Source organism: Rhincodon typus, chromosome 26 (assembly GCF_021869965.1).
Source record: "Rhincodon typus isolate 14 chromosome 26, sRhiTyp1.1, whole genome shotgun sequence".
In the NCBI taxonomy this organism is placed as follows: domain Eukaryota; kingdom Metazoa; phylum Chordata; class Chondrichthyes; order Orectolobiformes; family Rhincodontidae; genus Rhincodon; species Rhincodon typus.
In genome coordinates, this window is record NC_063357.1 from 15,566,170 (window position 1) to 15,580,426 (window position 14,257).

The window sequence follows — 14,257 nt, forward strand, 5'->3', positions numbered from 1 at the left end:
CCCCCCCCCCCCACTGCCGTCCCCCTGTAGATCACCAGCTCCCTGATGGATCACCAGCTCCCCAATTGCAGTCACCCTCTGGATCACTACATTTCTACTTCCTTATAACAGCCTGAGGTCCTGCTTTACTCCTCACTGACTGGCTGTTGCAATCTGTGCAGGATTTGGGCATAACATTCCATTCCGTTCAGGTCCGCATCACTGAGGGGGTCAACTGAACTGTGCAATGTTTTTGTAAGAGTAGATGCACAGTGCCCCCACAGTGGCCTGTTTGTTAGATGTTGATGAGGTGAAGCTTTTATTCTTCCATACCTTTGGTTTAACAGCTCGGGTTTGAATTGCTGACAACAGTTCTGTTGCTTTGCTGCATTGTACTGTCTCCACATTCATGATGGCCCTGTTTCTCCCCATATTTTTAGTTTAAGCTTCAAGCGGATTTGCCACCGGTGGAAGAGTATGTCTGCCCTGGACCTACTTGGTCACTTCCGGAAAGGGTAATGCATTGTTTCTCTCCTTCATTCCTAACAAATATCCATAAGGATTTGAAAACTCCACTGGAACTGTATTTCATGTGGGACAGTCTTAGATTTAGAAAGAAAAATGTCTTGTGTGATTGCAACAGAGACTTCACATCTCAAGCACTTGACAATGTCTTCAACCTTCAACATGGTTGACCACACCATTCTGCTGTAGTACTTCATGACTGGGGTGGTACTTCTATCCTCTGACTCCTTTATTATCCATTTACCTGTAGTCCAAATATCACCTGTAATAGCTTCACCTTGTGCTCCCGCACCATTACCTTCTGTATTCTCTCAAGGATCTACTGATGATCCCCTCTCTGTTTCTCATCAACGTGTTGTCCCTTACAATCTAAAGGCACGGCATTTGTTTTCATGTACATTGAGGATACTCAGATATATCTCATTCCCACTTCTCCTGACTTCCACACTGTCTATAAATGATCAGACTACCTATCCAATATTCAGGACTGGATGAGGAGACATTTCCTCCAGTTAAATATTGGAAGACTGTCATTTGTTTTCAGTGTTTCCAGTCTTTGTTCCCTAACTTATGACCTGCTCCATCCTCCCTCCATTCCTCTCCCTTGTAGCAGTCTGAGGTGAAACCACAAAGTTGATAAATTTAACTGCAAGCTGAGGGTTTCAAATTCATCAATGCAGTACTATTCCCACTTCTGCCCCGTGTCCCAATTTTGTCCGTGCCAGCTTATCTGCTGCTGAAATTCTCACTCGTGCCTTTGTTACCTCTAGACTCAACTATTACCAGGCAGCCTCCCACTATCTACCTACCATAAAATTGAGTAAACGTAAAGTCATTCAAACTGTGCATGTCTCAACTTGCAGCCAGTTCTCCTAGTACGCTATGCTTACTGACCTACACTAAGTCCTCATCAACCAAAGTCTCGATTTTAAAATTCTCTTCCTTGTTTTCAAATGTCTTTGTGGCCTGTCTTGATAGTCACTATTTCTGCATCCTACTTCAACTCTACACCCCTTTGCAAAATCTCTGTTCCTCTAATTATGAACTCTTTTGGCTTTTCCTTTAATCCATCTACAATATTTTCCACCACTCCCTGTGGTGGCAAATTCCACAATCTTACTGTGCTATTGGTGGCCATGCCTTCAGTTGCCTGAGTGTTGTGCTCTAGAATTCCATCCACACACCTCTTTTTCCCCCCCTCCCACTCACTGCCTTGCTTTCAGACACTTTATAAAACTTACCTGTTTGCCAAGTGTTGGTTCACTGACCTAGTCTCTCTGAATGTGGACGAGTGTTAAATTTTGTGGAATGTTTCATTATGCTGAAGCCCTTAGATCCATAGAGATGTACAGCACAGAAGCAGATCCTTTAGTGCAACTTGTCCATGCTGACCAGGTATCCTAAATAAATCTAGTCTCATTTGCCAGCATTTGGCCCATATCCCTCTAAACCCTTCCTGTTCGTATATCCCTCCAGATGCCTTTTAAATGTTATAACAGCCTCTACCACTTTCTGTGGCAGCTCATTCCATACACGCACCACCCTCTACGTGAAAATGTTGCTCCTTAGATCCCTTTTAAGTCTATCCCCTCTTACCTTAAACCAATGCCATCTAGTTTAGGACTCCTCTACCCTGGGGAAAAGACCTTGGCTATTCACCCTATCTATGCCTCTCAAGACTTCATAAACCTCTATAAGGTCACTCTACAGCCTCCAATGTTTCAGGGAAAATAGCCCCAGCCTATTCAGCCTCTCCCTATAGCTCAAACCCTCCAACCCTGGGAGAATCCTCATAAATCTTTTCTGAACCCTTTCTAGTTTCACAACAGCCTTCCTATAGGAGGGAGACCAGAATTGCACGCAATTCTCCAAAAGTGGCCAAACCAATGCCCTATACAGCCCCATCATGACCTCCCAACTCCAATACTCAATGTACTGAGCAATCACCTTCTTCGCTATCCTAGCCACTTGCGACTCCACTTTCAAGGAACTATGAACCTGCACTCCAAGGTCTCTTTGTTCAGCAACGCTCCCCAGGAACTTACCATTAAGTGTATCAGTCCTGGCCTGATTTGCCTTTCCAAAATGCAGCACCTCATATTTATCTAAATTGAACTCCATCTGCCATTCATTGGCCCATTGGCCCACCTGATCAAGATCCTGTTGTACTCTGAGGTAACCCCCTTTGCTGACACCTCCAATTTTAGTGTCATCTCCAGAGTTACTAACCATACCTCCTATGTTCACATCCAAATCATTTACATAAATGACAAAAAGCAATGGACCCAGCACTGCTCCTTGTGGCACACTGCTGGTCACAGGCCTCCAGTCCAAAAAGCAACCCTCCACCACCACCCTCTGTCTCCTACCTTTGAGCCAGTTTTGTATCCAAATAGTTAGTTCTCCCTGTATTTCATGTGATCTAACATTGCTAACCAGTCTACCATGAGGAATGTCTTACTGAAATCCGAACAGATCACATCCACTGCTCTGCCCTCGCAATCCTCTTTGTTACTTCAAAAAACTTGTTAAACAATGTTGCCAAATTGAGTCACAAGTCTGAGGATTGGTGGGGAGAAAATCAGACAAAGGATGACCAAGGAATTGACAAAGAGAGAAACTAGAATGTTAGAGTAGGCTACCGAGTACTTTAGAAACAAATTAAAAGAATGTTTTGAATTATGTAGAAAGGAAGAGATTAGAGAAAGTAAACATGGATTCCTCAGAGGAAGAAACACATGGATTCTTAAAGGTGCAGGGCTGGATGAACACAGCAGGCCAAGCAGCATCAGCCTCTCTGCTCCTATGATGCTGCTTGGCCTGCTGTGTTCATCCAGCCCTGCACCTTGTTGTCTCGGATTCTCCAGCATCTGCAGTTCCTACTATCTTGGATTCTTAAAGGACTTGACAGGGTAAATGCTGAGAGGATGTTTCCCTCATGGGAGAGTCTAGGACCAGAGGGCATTGTCTCAGAATAAAGGGGTGTCAATTTAAGACTGAGATGAGGAGGAGTTTCTTCTCTCAGAAGGTTATCAGTGTTTGGAACTCTTTGTCACAGAGAGCAATGGGGGGCAGAGTCCTTGTGTATATTTAAGACTGAGATAGATTTTGGATCAGTCAGGGCATCAAGGGTTACAGGGAAAGGGCAGGAAAGTGGCTTTCAGGAGTGTTTGAACAGCCATGATCCTATTGAATGGTGGAGTAGGCTCAAGGGGCCAAATAGTATACTCCTGTTCTGATTTCTTACAGTCTTATGATTTTAACAGGAGTGATTGTAATGGGGAAGAAGGCAATGACAGAGATATTGAATAAATATCCTCTATCATCACAGTGAAAGGCATAGGGATCATGCCAGAATTTCTGGGAAACCAAGGATCTAATGACATTGATTAAAAAAATGTACTTAACATTTTTTAAGTAAAAAGCATTGGAAAAGTTAACGTGACTAAATGCCAACATTGGAACTGTTAAGCTAAATCCTAGGGTTTTACAAATGGTGGTTGCAAAGATAGTGAATACATTGGCTTCGATCTTCCAAAATTCCCTTGATTCCAAATGGTCTTCAAAGATTGGAAGGTGGCAAATATAACCTGCTTTTCAAGAAAAGAGGGGGGAAGAAAGGAAACAAAATATTGTAGGCCATTTAGCCAGACATCGATAGTAAGGAAAATGCTAGAATGTGTTCAAAAGCGGCATTGTAACAGGCATTTAACAAATCCAATACGATTAGTTAAAAGCAAAATGGTTTATGAAAGGAAATTTGTATTTTATGAATATTCCACACAACATTGGATATGACACGGAAAGATTCTTGGCAGTGTGGAGGAGCAGAGGGATCTCGGGGTTCATGTCCGCAGTTCCCTGAAAGCTGCCACCCAGTTGGATAGAGTTGTTAAGATGGCGTACGCTGTGTTAGCTTTCATTAATAGAGGGATTGAGTTCAAGAGCCGTGAAGTTATGCTCCAGCTATACAAAACCCTGGTTTGGCCACATCTGGAGTATTGTGTCCAGTTCTGGTCGCCTCATTACATGAAAGAGTGTAAGCGTTGGAAAAGGTGCAGAGGAGATTTACCAGGATGTTGCCTGGAATGGAGGGTAGGTCTTCTGAGGAAAGGTTGGGAGAGCTAGGGCTTTTCTCTCTAGAACGACGAAGGATGAGAGGTGATTTGATAGAGGTGTACAAAATGATCAGAGATATAGATAGAGTGGACAGCCAGAGACTTTTTCCTAGGGTGGAGGTAGCTATTACAAGGGGGCATAGTTTTAAAGTGAGTGGAGGTAGATATAGGGGAGATGTCAGGCGTAGGTTCTTTACTCAGAGTGGTTGGGGCGTGGAATGCATTGCTGGAGAGGGTAGTGGAGTCGGCCTCATTAGGGGCGTTTAAGCAGCTATTAGATAGGCATATGGATGATAGTATAAGGTAGGGGTGGAGGTTAGATAGGCCTTAGGTTTAGGGTAAAAGTTCGGCACAACATCGTGGGCCGAAGGGCCTGTACTGTGCTGTACTGTTCTGTGAGGCATAGAAGCAGGCCGTTCTGCCCAACCAGTTCGTGATTACAGTTATGCCCCACTCGAACCTCTTTCCTCATCTAAATTTATCACAGCAACCACCTATTCTTTCCTCTGATAGGTGCTTGTCTAGCTTCCCCTTAAACCCATCTACACAATACTTGCTTCAATTACTCCCTGTGGTGGCAAATTCCACATTCTCCGCTTCTTTTATCCATCTGGTATTTCTTAGTGACTACCTTACATGGTTGAAATTCTGTTAGAGTTTTATTTAAAAGAATGTAGCTGGCGAGGTAGATGATTAAAATCCAATTGTTGGGAGTATATAGAAGGTATTTTCAGAAGACATTCAATATGATGCCATACTCGAGATTGTTACACAAGATTAGAGCTCATACCTTGGAGCGATATATTGGCCTGGATTAAAGATTGCTTAATGGGTAGAAACCAGCAGGAATAAACAGGTGAATTCAGGGGCTGGCAGGGTGTAATTAGCAGAATGCTGTAGGATCAGTGCTTGGGCATCAGCTATTTAAAATCTCTCAATTATTTAGATAAGGAGATCGAGTGTAATGTATGCAAGGTCAGTGGGAAAAGAAGCTCTGAAGAGGAAGCAAAGGGATGTAAACTGGATAAAAACCAAGTGCAAAAATCAAGGCAGAGAATCCAGTGCTGTACTGGGGGAGTATTTCCAATGAGACATTGGTTTAAACCAGGGCCTCATGGGCTCGCATGGACCTAACTTATCTCAAAACCAGGCATCATCTGAAAGAAATGATGTGGAGGTGCCAGTGTTGGACTGGTGTAGACAAAATCACAAGTTGCATGGCAACAGATTATAGTCCAACAGGTTTATTTGAAATCACAAGCTTTCGGAGCGCAGCCCCTTCGTCAGGTCAAGTGAGAGGAAAGCACACACACAGAATTTATAGGCAGAGAGATCAAAAGATCATACAAATGGTGTGAGTAGAGTGTCGAATAATAAGTCTTTGCAGATGATCAAAAGTGTCAGATGGTGTGAGTAAAGTGTCAACAGCTGAATAATAAGTGAAGGGATGACCTATAATCTGACTAAATGAGACAGCGAGGTAATTACAAAAAATTAAAATTGAGGTGGTGCTGGAGTCAAACCAAACGACTGGAATAACATGATAGGTATGAGTCACGTTGCGAAGGTCTAACCAAAGTCATAAGTAATCCAAAACTCTGTAAACTAGAGAAATCATTACAATTTATCAAGGTGATGGTGTCAAAACAGGACAGTAAGGAAGATTTTACAAATACGGAACAGTGTGGTAGGGTCACATGTAGCACAACATGAACCCAAGATCACGGGTTGAGGCCGTCTTCATGGGTAGTTTGCTGTGAATGCTGGTCTGTTGAAGGTTTGGAGACGAGAAATGGAGACGTAGGAATGATCTTGGTGAGATGCTCGTCGTCACCAATGATGTGTTGAAGGCTGTGAAGCGCATGTTGTGGTTTCTCTGCTCCCAGGGAGTACTGGGCGATGAAAGGTACTCTATCGGTCATATCCTGTGTCTGTCTTCTGGGGAGGTCGTTGTGGTTTTTCGCTGTGGCACGTTGGAACTGGTGATCGATGAGTTGATTATTGTATCCCGTCCTTGCCCTGAGGCATGGTATATTGATGAAACCATGCAGACGCTACAACGGATGAATGGACACCGCGCAACAATTGCCAGACAGGAATGCTGCCTCCCAGCGGGGAAACACTTCAGCAGTCAAGGGCATTCAGCCTCCGATCTTTGGGGAAGCGTCCTCCAAGGCGGCCTTTGAGATACATAACAATGCAGAATCGCTGAGCAGAGACTGATAGCCAAGTCCCGTACCCATGAAGATACCCTCAACTGTGATCTTGGGTTTGTGTCATTGTCAGATGTGACCTCACCATTCTGAAAAATCTTCCTTACTGTCCTGTTTTGACACAAGTTATGATCTCTCTCTTTTAATTAGCTTGTACAGTTTTGGATTACTTATTACTTTGTTTGGCCTTGGCACATGACTATTATACCTACCATGTTATTCCAGTCGTTTGGTTTGTCTCCAGCACCACCTTATTTCTCAATTATTGGAATTATGTCTTTGCTTCATTTAATCAGATTATAGGTCATCCCTTTGCTTGTTATTCAGCTGTTGACACTTTACTCTCACCATCTGACACTTTTGATCACCTGCAGAGACTTATTATTCAATACTCCACTGACACCATTTGTATGATCTCTTGATCTCTCTGCCCTTGATCTGTCTGCCTATAAACTCTGTGTTGGTATGCTTCTCTCTCTCTCTTCATCTGATGAAGGCGTTATGCTCCGAAAGCTCATGATTTCAAATAAACCAGTTGGACTATAGCCTGACATTGTGTGACTTCTGACTTTATTTCAAAGAAAAGCAGGGGAATCGTTTCTGAGTGGCCTGGCAGGTATCTATCCCTCTGTCAAATCATAAAAACAGACCCTCAGGTAACTAAAGATAATTTCTGAAGAAGGGTCCAGACCCGAAACATCAGCTTTCCTGCTCCTCTGATGCTGCCTGGCCTGCTGTGTTCATCCAGCTCCACACTGTTATCTCAGATTCTCCAGCATCGGCAGTTCCTACTATCTCTCAGGTAACTATCATGTTGCTGTTATGTGGGATCTTGCTGACTGCAAATTAACTGCTGTGTTTCCAGCATTACAACAGGGGCTCCACTTCAAGAAGCACCTCATTGGCTGTAATGTCTTGTGGTTGAGCAAGATAAGAAGGTGTCAGATGGATGCATGATAATGCGGGACATGTGAAATAAACAGCTCTGCTAGGAAAAATAGAAAAGGAGAATATTTTTAAAAGGATGAGAGTAACATGTTATGATGCACAGGGTGTTTTTGCATGCAAATGAAGGAAAGTTAGCTTGTAGCTTCTTCCTGCTGTTCTCTCCTTGAAGGGAAGACCTTGTCAATTATTTGGCCAAGTCTTGCAGAGTGCCATGATGTTTATTACAGGAAGGTCAAGAGGCAGGACCCAAGGCTACTTCAGTTTAAATGGGGTTTGAAGCCCATGTTGTTGGTGTTAATCAGATGAACGTATTAGCTGTCTAGCCAACTGAGCTAACCACCTCCCTCTGCTTGCAGTTACATGAAAGCAATTAAGAAGGCAGATGGTATGTTTGCCTTTAGTGCTGGGGATTGAAGAATAAGAGGAATATAAGAGTGAGAAGGTCTTGCTGCAATTATACAGGAACTTGGAGGGATCACATGTGAAGTAATGTGTGCAGTTTCGATTTTCTTGCCTAAGGAAGGATATGCTTACCTTGAAGTTTCTGTAGATTGATTCCTGGGATGAAAGGGCTGTGCTGCAAGGAGAGATCGAGTAGAATAAGCCCAGATACTCTGGAGTTTGGAAGCATAAGAAGTAATCACATTGAAACATTTGAGGAATAGACCAGAGAATGATGCCACCTATTTTGTTTTCAGTTAAAACAGGCACAATGTTCTTATTCTTGCTGTCTGTTTCTTTTTATTTTGTTTAACAAACTATTGTATGAATAATGCTGCTGTTTCACCTTTTGATCTTTGTTTTCTGCATCTCCCAGGTAATTCCAAGTTTGGCCAAAGTATATCTGGAGCAGGTATGATTCAATTCCACCACATATTGGGCTGAGTCTTAACTCTCATAAATGAGTAGATTAGGAGCTCATCAGGGCTTAAAACACAAACATATCTGAAACGGAAACCTAGTGTGGCTCAGTTCCGCACATCTGGCATTTTCATAGAAGCAGAGTTAAAGAGAAGTGAAACTTGTAGGAAGTGGGTTGGTCATTTAAATATCATAATGAGGCCATGGGTAACCTGCAGCCATCAGGAGGTGAAAACGGCAGAATGCCTAAGTTAAGTCCCTTTGCAGCACTGGTTGTGGGTCAGGAAGTCCTGCCCTTGAGCAGAGATAATCCTTTATTTCCCATGACCAAAGTTTAAAGTATAATGCTTTGATTGAACTATTTTCAGTGTCGTAATGTAGATGAAATAATCTTGCTTAACCAGTAATTCTAAATTTCAAAACATAGGAAACTTGTTTTAAGTGCTGGTTTAATTTGTCAAAGAATGTTTTCTTCATTAGTAGCCCACACACAAATTGCTTGGGCATGCTACTCATATACAGTAGTTTAATATACACTTTGATGAGATGTGATGTATGACCATTTGGGAATTTTTAATATGGTGCTTTTAAAATCCTTGACAACATAATGTGTTTAAAATATCGATTTCTCCTGGAGTAATCTAATCTGACGTGGTTTGTTTCAAATTATTCTGGTCCCTAGAGCCATGGCGCTGCATTCCTGTAAACCCTGATTTGTGTCTCTGTTGAACATGACTCCTCTGGAATGTGCAGTCAACAAGCAGAACCAGTTCTCAAATTTGGTACCCATTCCAAGGTCATTTTCCAATTCAGATATGTTTTCAGAAGGAGGAACAGAAAATGCTGGAGAAATTCAGCAGGTCTGGCAGCATCTGTAGAAAGAGAAACAGAGTTAATATTTCAAGTTGTGTGACTTTTTTTCAGAACTGTAGATGGGTGTAAATGTAATGTGATGTATACTATTGATGAAGGTGGGACATAAACAAGTGGAACAGAATGGAAGGTCAGGGAAAGGGTAGAGGGCAAGGGAAATTAAACATTAATTGTGTCATAGAACAAAGGGCAAATGGAATGGTAATGGTTGTAAAGAAAAGACAAAGCATATATCCATTGGTATTAATAGTAAAATTAAAGTCAGCTCTGAATGAAAAAAAAACTATGAAAATGAGGTACAGACACCAGTGGAAAGAATTATCGAAGGGATGATGGAGTTTGTGGTCTGAAATATATTTTCAGGGCGTGTTTTATTGCTTGGTTGGATCAGTTGAGTTGGCCTGTGGCAGAAAGTTGGCATAATTTATGGCCCTCATTGATTTCTTCTGGTTCTTGCAATGTATAAAAATAATAGAATGTCACTCACCTGCTGGAGATTTTCAGTCCTATCTTTGATGTGCGTCAAAACAGTTTACAACAAAGGTGGAAATGTTTGTGTTCTGAAGTTCACCATAGGCACCCAGTGATAGCATTCCTCTGTTATTTACAATATGGTTGGGTACAGGATAAAGTCCCATCTGATACTTAACATCAATTGCCAAATCCAGTCTTAAGAAACCATATCTTATTGCAGCAGCATCAGCCTCGACGCTGTGGTATTACTCATATCAAGCTGATCATTGGTTCAAGTGCCACTTCAGGGTCTTTAGTGCATTGTCTGGGCCAATGCAGCAGTGAAGGATTACAGCAAGATCAAAGATGGTTCGGATAAGAAATTAAATGTTTAAAAAATTAGTGCTATTTAAGAAAACCTGATGACCTGCTCACTGCCATGTGCTTTTGTTATGATGCTTTTGTTTCTGATGAAGGGTCTAGGCCCGAAACGTCAGCCTCTCTGCTCCTATGATGCTGCTTGGCCTGCTGTGTTCATCCAGCCCTGCACCTTGTTGTCTCTTTAGTTAGCTGGGAAGGGCTTTGGGGTTTTATTTTATTGTTCACGTGATGTGGGCGTTGCTGGCTAGACCAGCATTTATTGCCCATCCCTAATTGCCCAGAGGGCAGTTAAGAATCAACCATGTTGCTCTGGGTCTGCAGTCACATGTAGGCCAGACCAGGTAAGGACAGCAGTTTCTTTCCCTAAAGGACATTAGTGGGCCAGGTGGGTTTTTTTTCCCAACAATCAGTGATGGATTCATGGTCATTATTCCAGACTTTTATTGAATTTAAATTCCACCATCTGCCATGGTGGGATTTGAACACATCCCCAAAACATTTACCTGGGTCTCTGGATTAACAGTCCAGGAATAATACCACTAGGCCATGACCTCCCCCTAGTTCATTCTCCTGTTGAGTTCATGAAATGTGCTTTATAAAATGCAAATTCACGTCCTTGCAAGTGATGTGAGGAAGGTGGTCCATTGATTAACTCCCAGTAATAACAGTTAATCATTTTCATTGATATTGAATGTCTGGTCTCACAATGCACAAATCCATAATACTGCAGATGTTGGAAAACAGGAAGGAAGTCTGCTCAATTCCCAGAACAGAGTACCAGTGTTAACACCAGTTGATAAACTTTAATCAGTGCTATTAAATGAGAGAAAGAGATGTCGGGGGGAATAGAACAGAAGGGAATATCAGTGATTGGAAGGGAAGCAGGAGAGACTAAACGCCAAAAGGATGATGGTGTGAGACAAAAAAAAAAGCAAGAAGGAAAGGAACAAAAATAGTGAGAAGAGTGCAACATGAGCAGTGAATTCAGAATACTGAGTTGAAAGAAGTCGAAGTAATGGGAGATATTTGTGATGATGGGTGGGTCTGAAATATGAAGAGTAAAATTTAATTAGGAATCCATGTGGAATAAGTCCAGGCCCAGAGGCAGTAGCTGAACAGAGAGGCATGGCTGAGAAAGTGAGTTTTGGATACCTGATCAAACGTAGGAAGGGAAGCATCAAACAGTGAAAGTTAAGAGAGACAAACAGCAGAGCAAAGTAACACATTTCATCAAGGTGGGTAATACGAGATTGCACACTGGAAACATTCTACAGGGAGACTCTCAGCCAGGTTGACAACTTTTCAGTTTTGGTCAGTATTTTTAACGTGACCAACAGATACAGGAGGAAATGCCCCTGAGCACATTCTCGACCCTAACAACCAACAAGAAGGGAGATCATTACCTAATTCATCTCAGCTAGTATTGAATCCAGCTTGCAGGCAAGAAAGGATAGTGTGCTGTACTACCCAAACAGCTAGTTATCTGGCTGTTCAGAGGTTTTGACAGAGAGCTCAGCCAAGTGTGGGTTAACTCAGAAACTGGCTGGTTTGGCAGTTCAATAATAAGCTTTGCCTGCAAGGCTGATATTGTTTTTTTTAAACAAGAGTGTTAATGAAGCAGAAAGACCACTGTCTGACACGAGATTTATTTTCCTTCTGTACAGGAGGCTGCTTGTGTGTGTATGGGAGAGCGAATTGAATACGATGAGCAAATCCCAACCAGGTACCAGGAAATGATGATGCATGCTCAAAATCTCAAACCTTTTAATTTTCTTTTCTTTATCTCTTCTGTTTAAACCTTAGAACATCAGGTAGTTGAGGGTATGTTGCAGAATATTCTAACTTATGCATTAAATTTAGTGTAACAACTGCATTACTATCAGGTAATGAAGAATTTTTTTTTTTAACCTATTGCTACCTATGAGCATTGCTGAGAAGGCCAGCATTTATTGCCCATCCCTCAGTGTCCTTGTGAAGGTAGTGCTGAGCACAGAATGATTTACAGTCTCTGGAACATAAGCCCTTTTTATATAAAAAGAAAGCACCTCGACAGTACCCAATATAACGTTGATCAGTAAAATCTCAAAGTGCCTCATCTACCATGAGGTTACAGTCATTATTGTTACATGAGCACAAGGCAGTGTGTGTGTTTTAAAAATTCATTTACAGTATGTGGGTGTCAGTAGCTGGGAAAAAAAAAATTATTGCTCATCCCTAATTGCCTGGAGGCCAGATTTCCTTTCTGTAAAGGGCATTAGTGAACCAACGTTTTTACTGACATTCAGCAGTGATTGTGATTTGATTTCCCAGACTTTTATGGAGTTCAAATTTCACCATCTAGCATGGTGGGATTCGAACCCATTTATCCAGAACATAGCCTGGGATTCTGGATTACTAGACCTGTGACATTACCATTATGCCATCACCTCCTCTAATGTCCAGTTCATCAAACTTTTTACACAGGCCAGCAAGATCATGCAAACAGTCTGCCATAGTGAACAGTGTCTTAGGATGTGAAGCACTAAGAAGTTTGATCCGATCTGAGGAACAGTACCTGTGCCAATGCAGCTTTCCTCCTGTATTGCAATTTTATGCAATCCTGCCAACTATGGTCACTAGGCCTTGAGAACAAAGTACAACAGAAAGTAAATATTGTATTGCAACTTTGTATTATCAGGAAGAAGTTCACTTAGGTTGATTCTGGGTATGGAGGGATATTCCTATCAGAAGAGATAGTGTCATAGAGTTGTATAGCATGGAAACAGACCCTTTGGTCCGACTCGTCCATGCTGACCAGATCCTAAATTAACCTAGTCCCATTCCAGCATTTAGCTCATATCCCTCTAAACCCTTCCTAGTCATGTACCCATCCAGATACCTTTTAAATGTTGTAATTGTACCAGCCTCCTCCACCTCCGCTGGCAACTTATTCCATAGACGCATCACCTTCTGCGTGAAAAAGTTGCTCCTTACGTCCCTTTTAAATCTTTTCCCCTCTCGCCTTAAACTATGCTGTCTAGTTTTGGGCTCCCCTACTTCAGGGCAGAAGATCTTGGCTATTCACTCCATCCATGCCTATTGTGGTTTTAAAAACCTCCATAAGGTCACTCTTTAGCCTCCAATACTCCAGAGAAAGTAGCCTGAGCCTATTCAGCCTCTCCCTATAGCTCAAATCCCTCCAACCCCGGCAACATTCTTGTAAATATTTTTGGAACCCTTTCAAGTTCACAACATTTTTCCTATAGCAGGGAGACCAAAATTAGACACAGTATTCCAGGAGTAGCCTAAACAGTGTCATGTACAGCTGCAACATGACCTCCCAAATCCTATACTCAAATGCACTGACCAATGAAGGCAAGCGTACCAAATACCTTCCTCACTTTCCTGTCTACCTGCAACTCCACCTTCAACGATAACCTTTGCTGCCCACTACACCACCAATTTTGATGTCTTCTGCAAACTTATTAACCATACCTCCTATATTCACATCCAAATCATTTGTATAAATAACAGAAAAGCAGTGGACCCAGCACTGATCCTTGTGGCACACCGCTGGTCACAGGCCTCCAGTCTGAAAAGCAGCCTTCCACCAGCACCCTCTGTCTCCTACCTTCAAGCCAATTTTGTATCCAAATTGCTAACTCTCCCTGGATTCCATGTGATCTAATCTTGTTAACCAGTCTACCCTGCAATAGTAGGTTGGGTATGCACTCAAGTTTAGAAGAATGACAGAATTCTTGAAGCATACAAGAATTTTTTAGGGCCTTGACAAGGTAGATGCAGAGAAGATTTATGTACATGTGGTAGAGCCTAGGATCACAGGGCATAATCTCAGAGTAGGGGATCACCCGTATCCAGTAGAGCTGAGGAGGACCATTTTCTTTCAGTGGGTAGTGAAGCTGTAAA

General features: G+C 42.2%; 1 protein-coding gene across 1 annotated transcript in view; it reads left to right on the forward strand.

Annotated features, from left to right (window-relative positions):
• Positions 1–424: 424 nt before the first annotated feature.
• tp53i13 (tumor protein p53 inducible protein 13) overlaps positions 425–14,257 on the forward strand; it is a 35,220-nt gene continuing 21,387 nt past the window's right edge. The window contains exons 1-3 of the mRNA XM_048612762.1: positions 425–494; positions 8,601–8,636; positions 12,016–12,074. Of these exons, the coding sequence (XP_048468719.1) occupies positions 12,034–12,074 (41 nt within the window). The 5' untranslated portion in view covers positions 425–494; positions 8,601–8,636; positions 12,016–12,033. The remainder of the gene's footprint in view (positions 495–8,600; positions 8,637–12,015; positions 12,075–14,257) is intronic.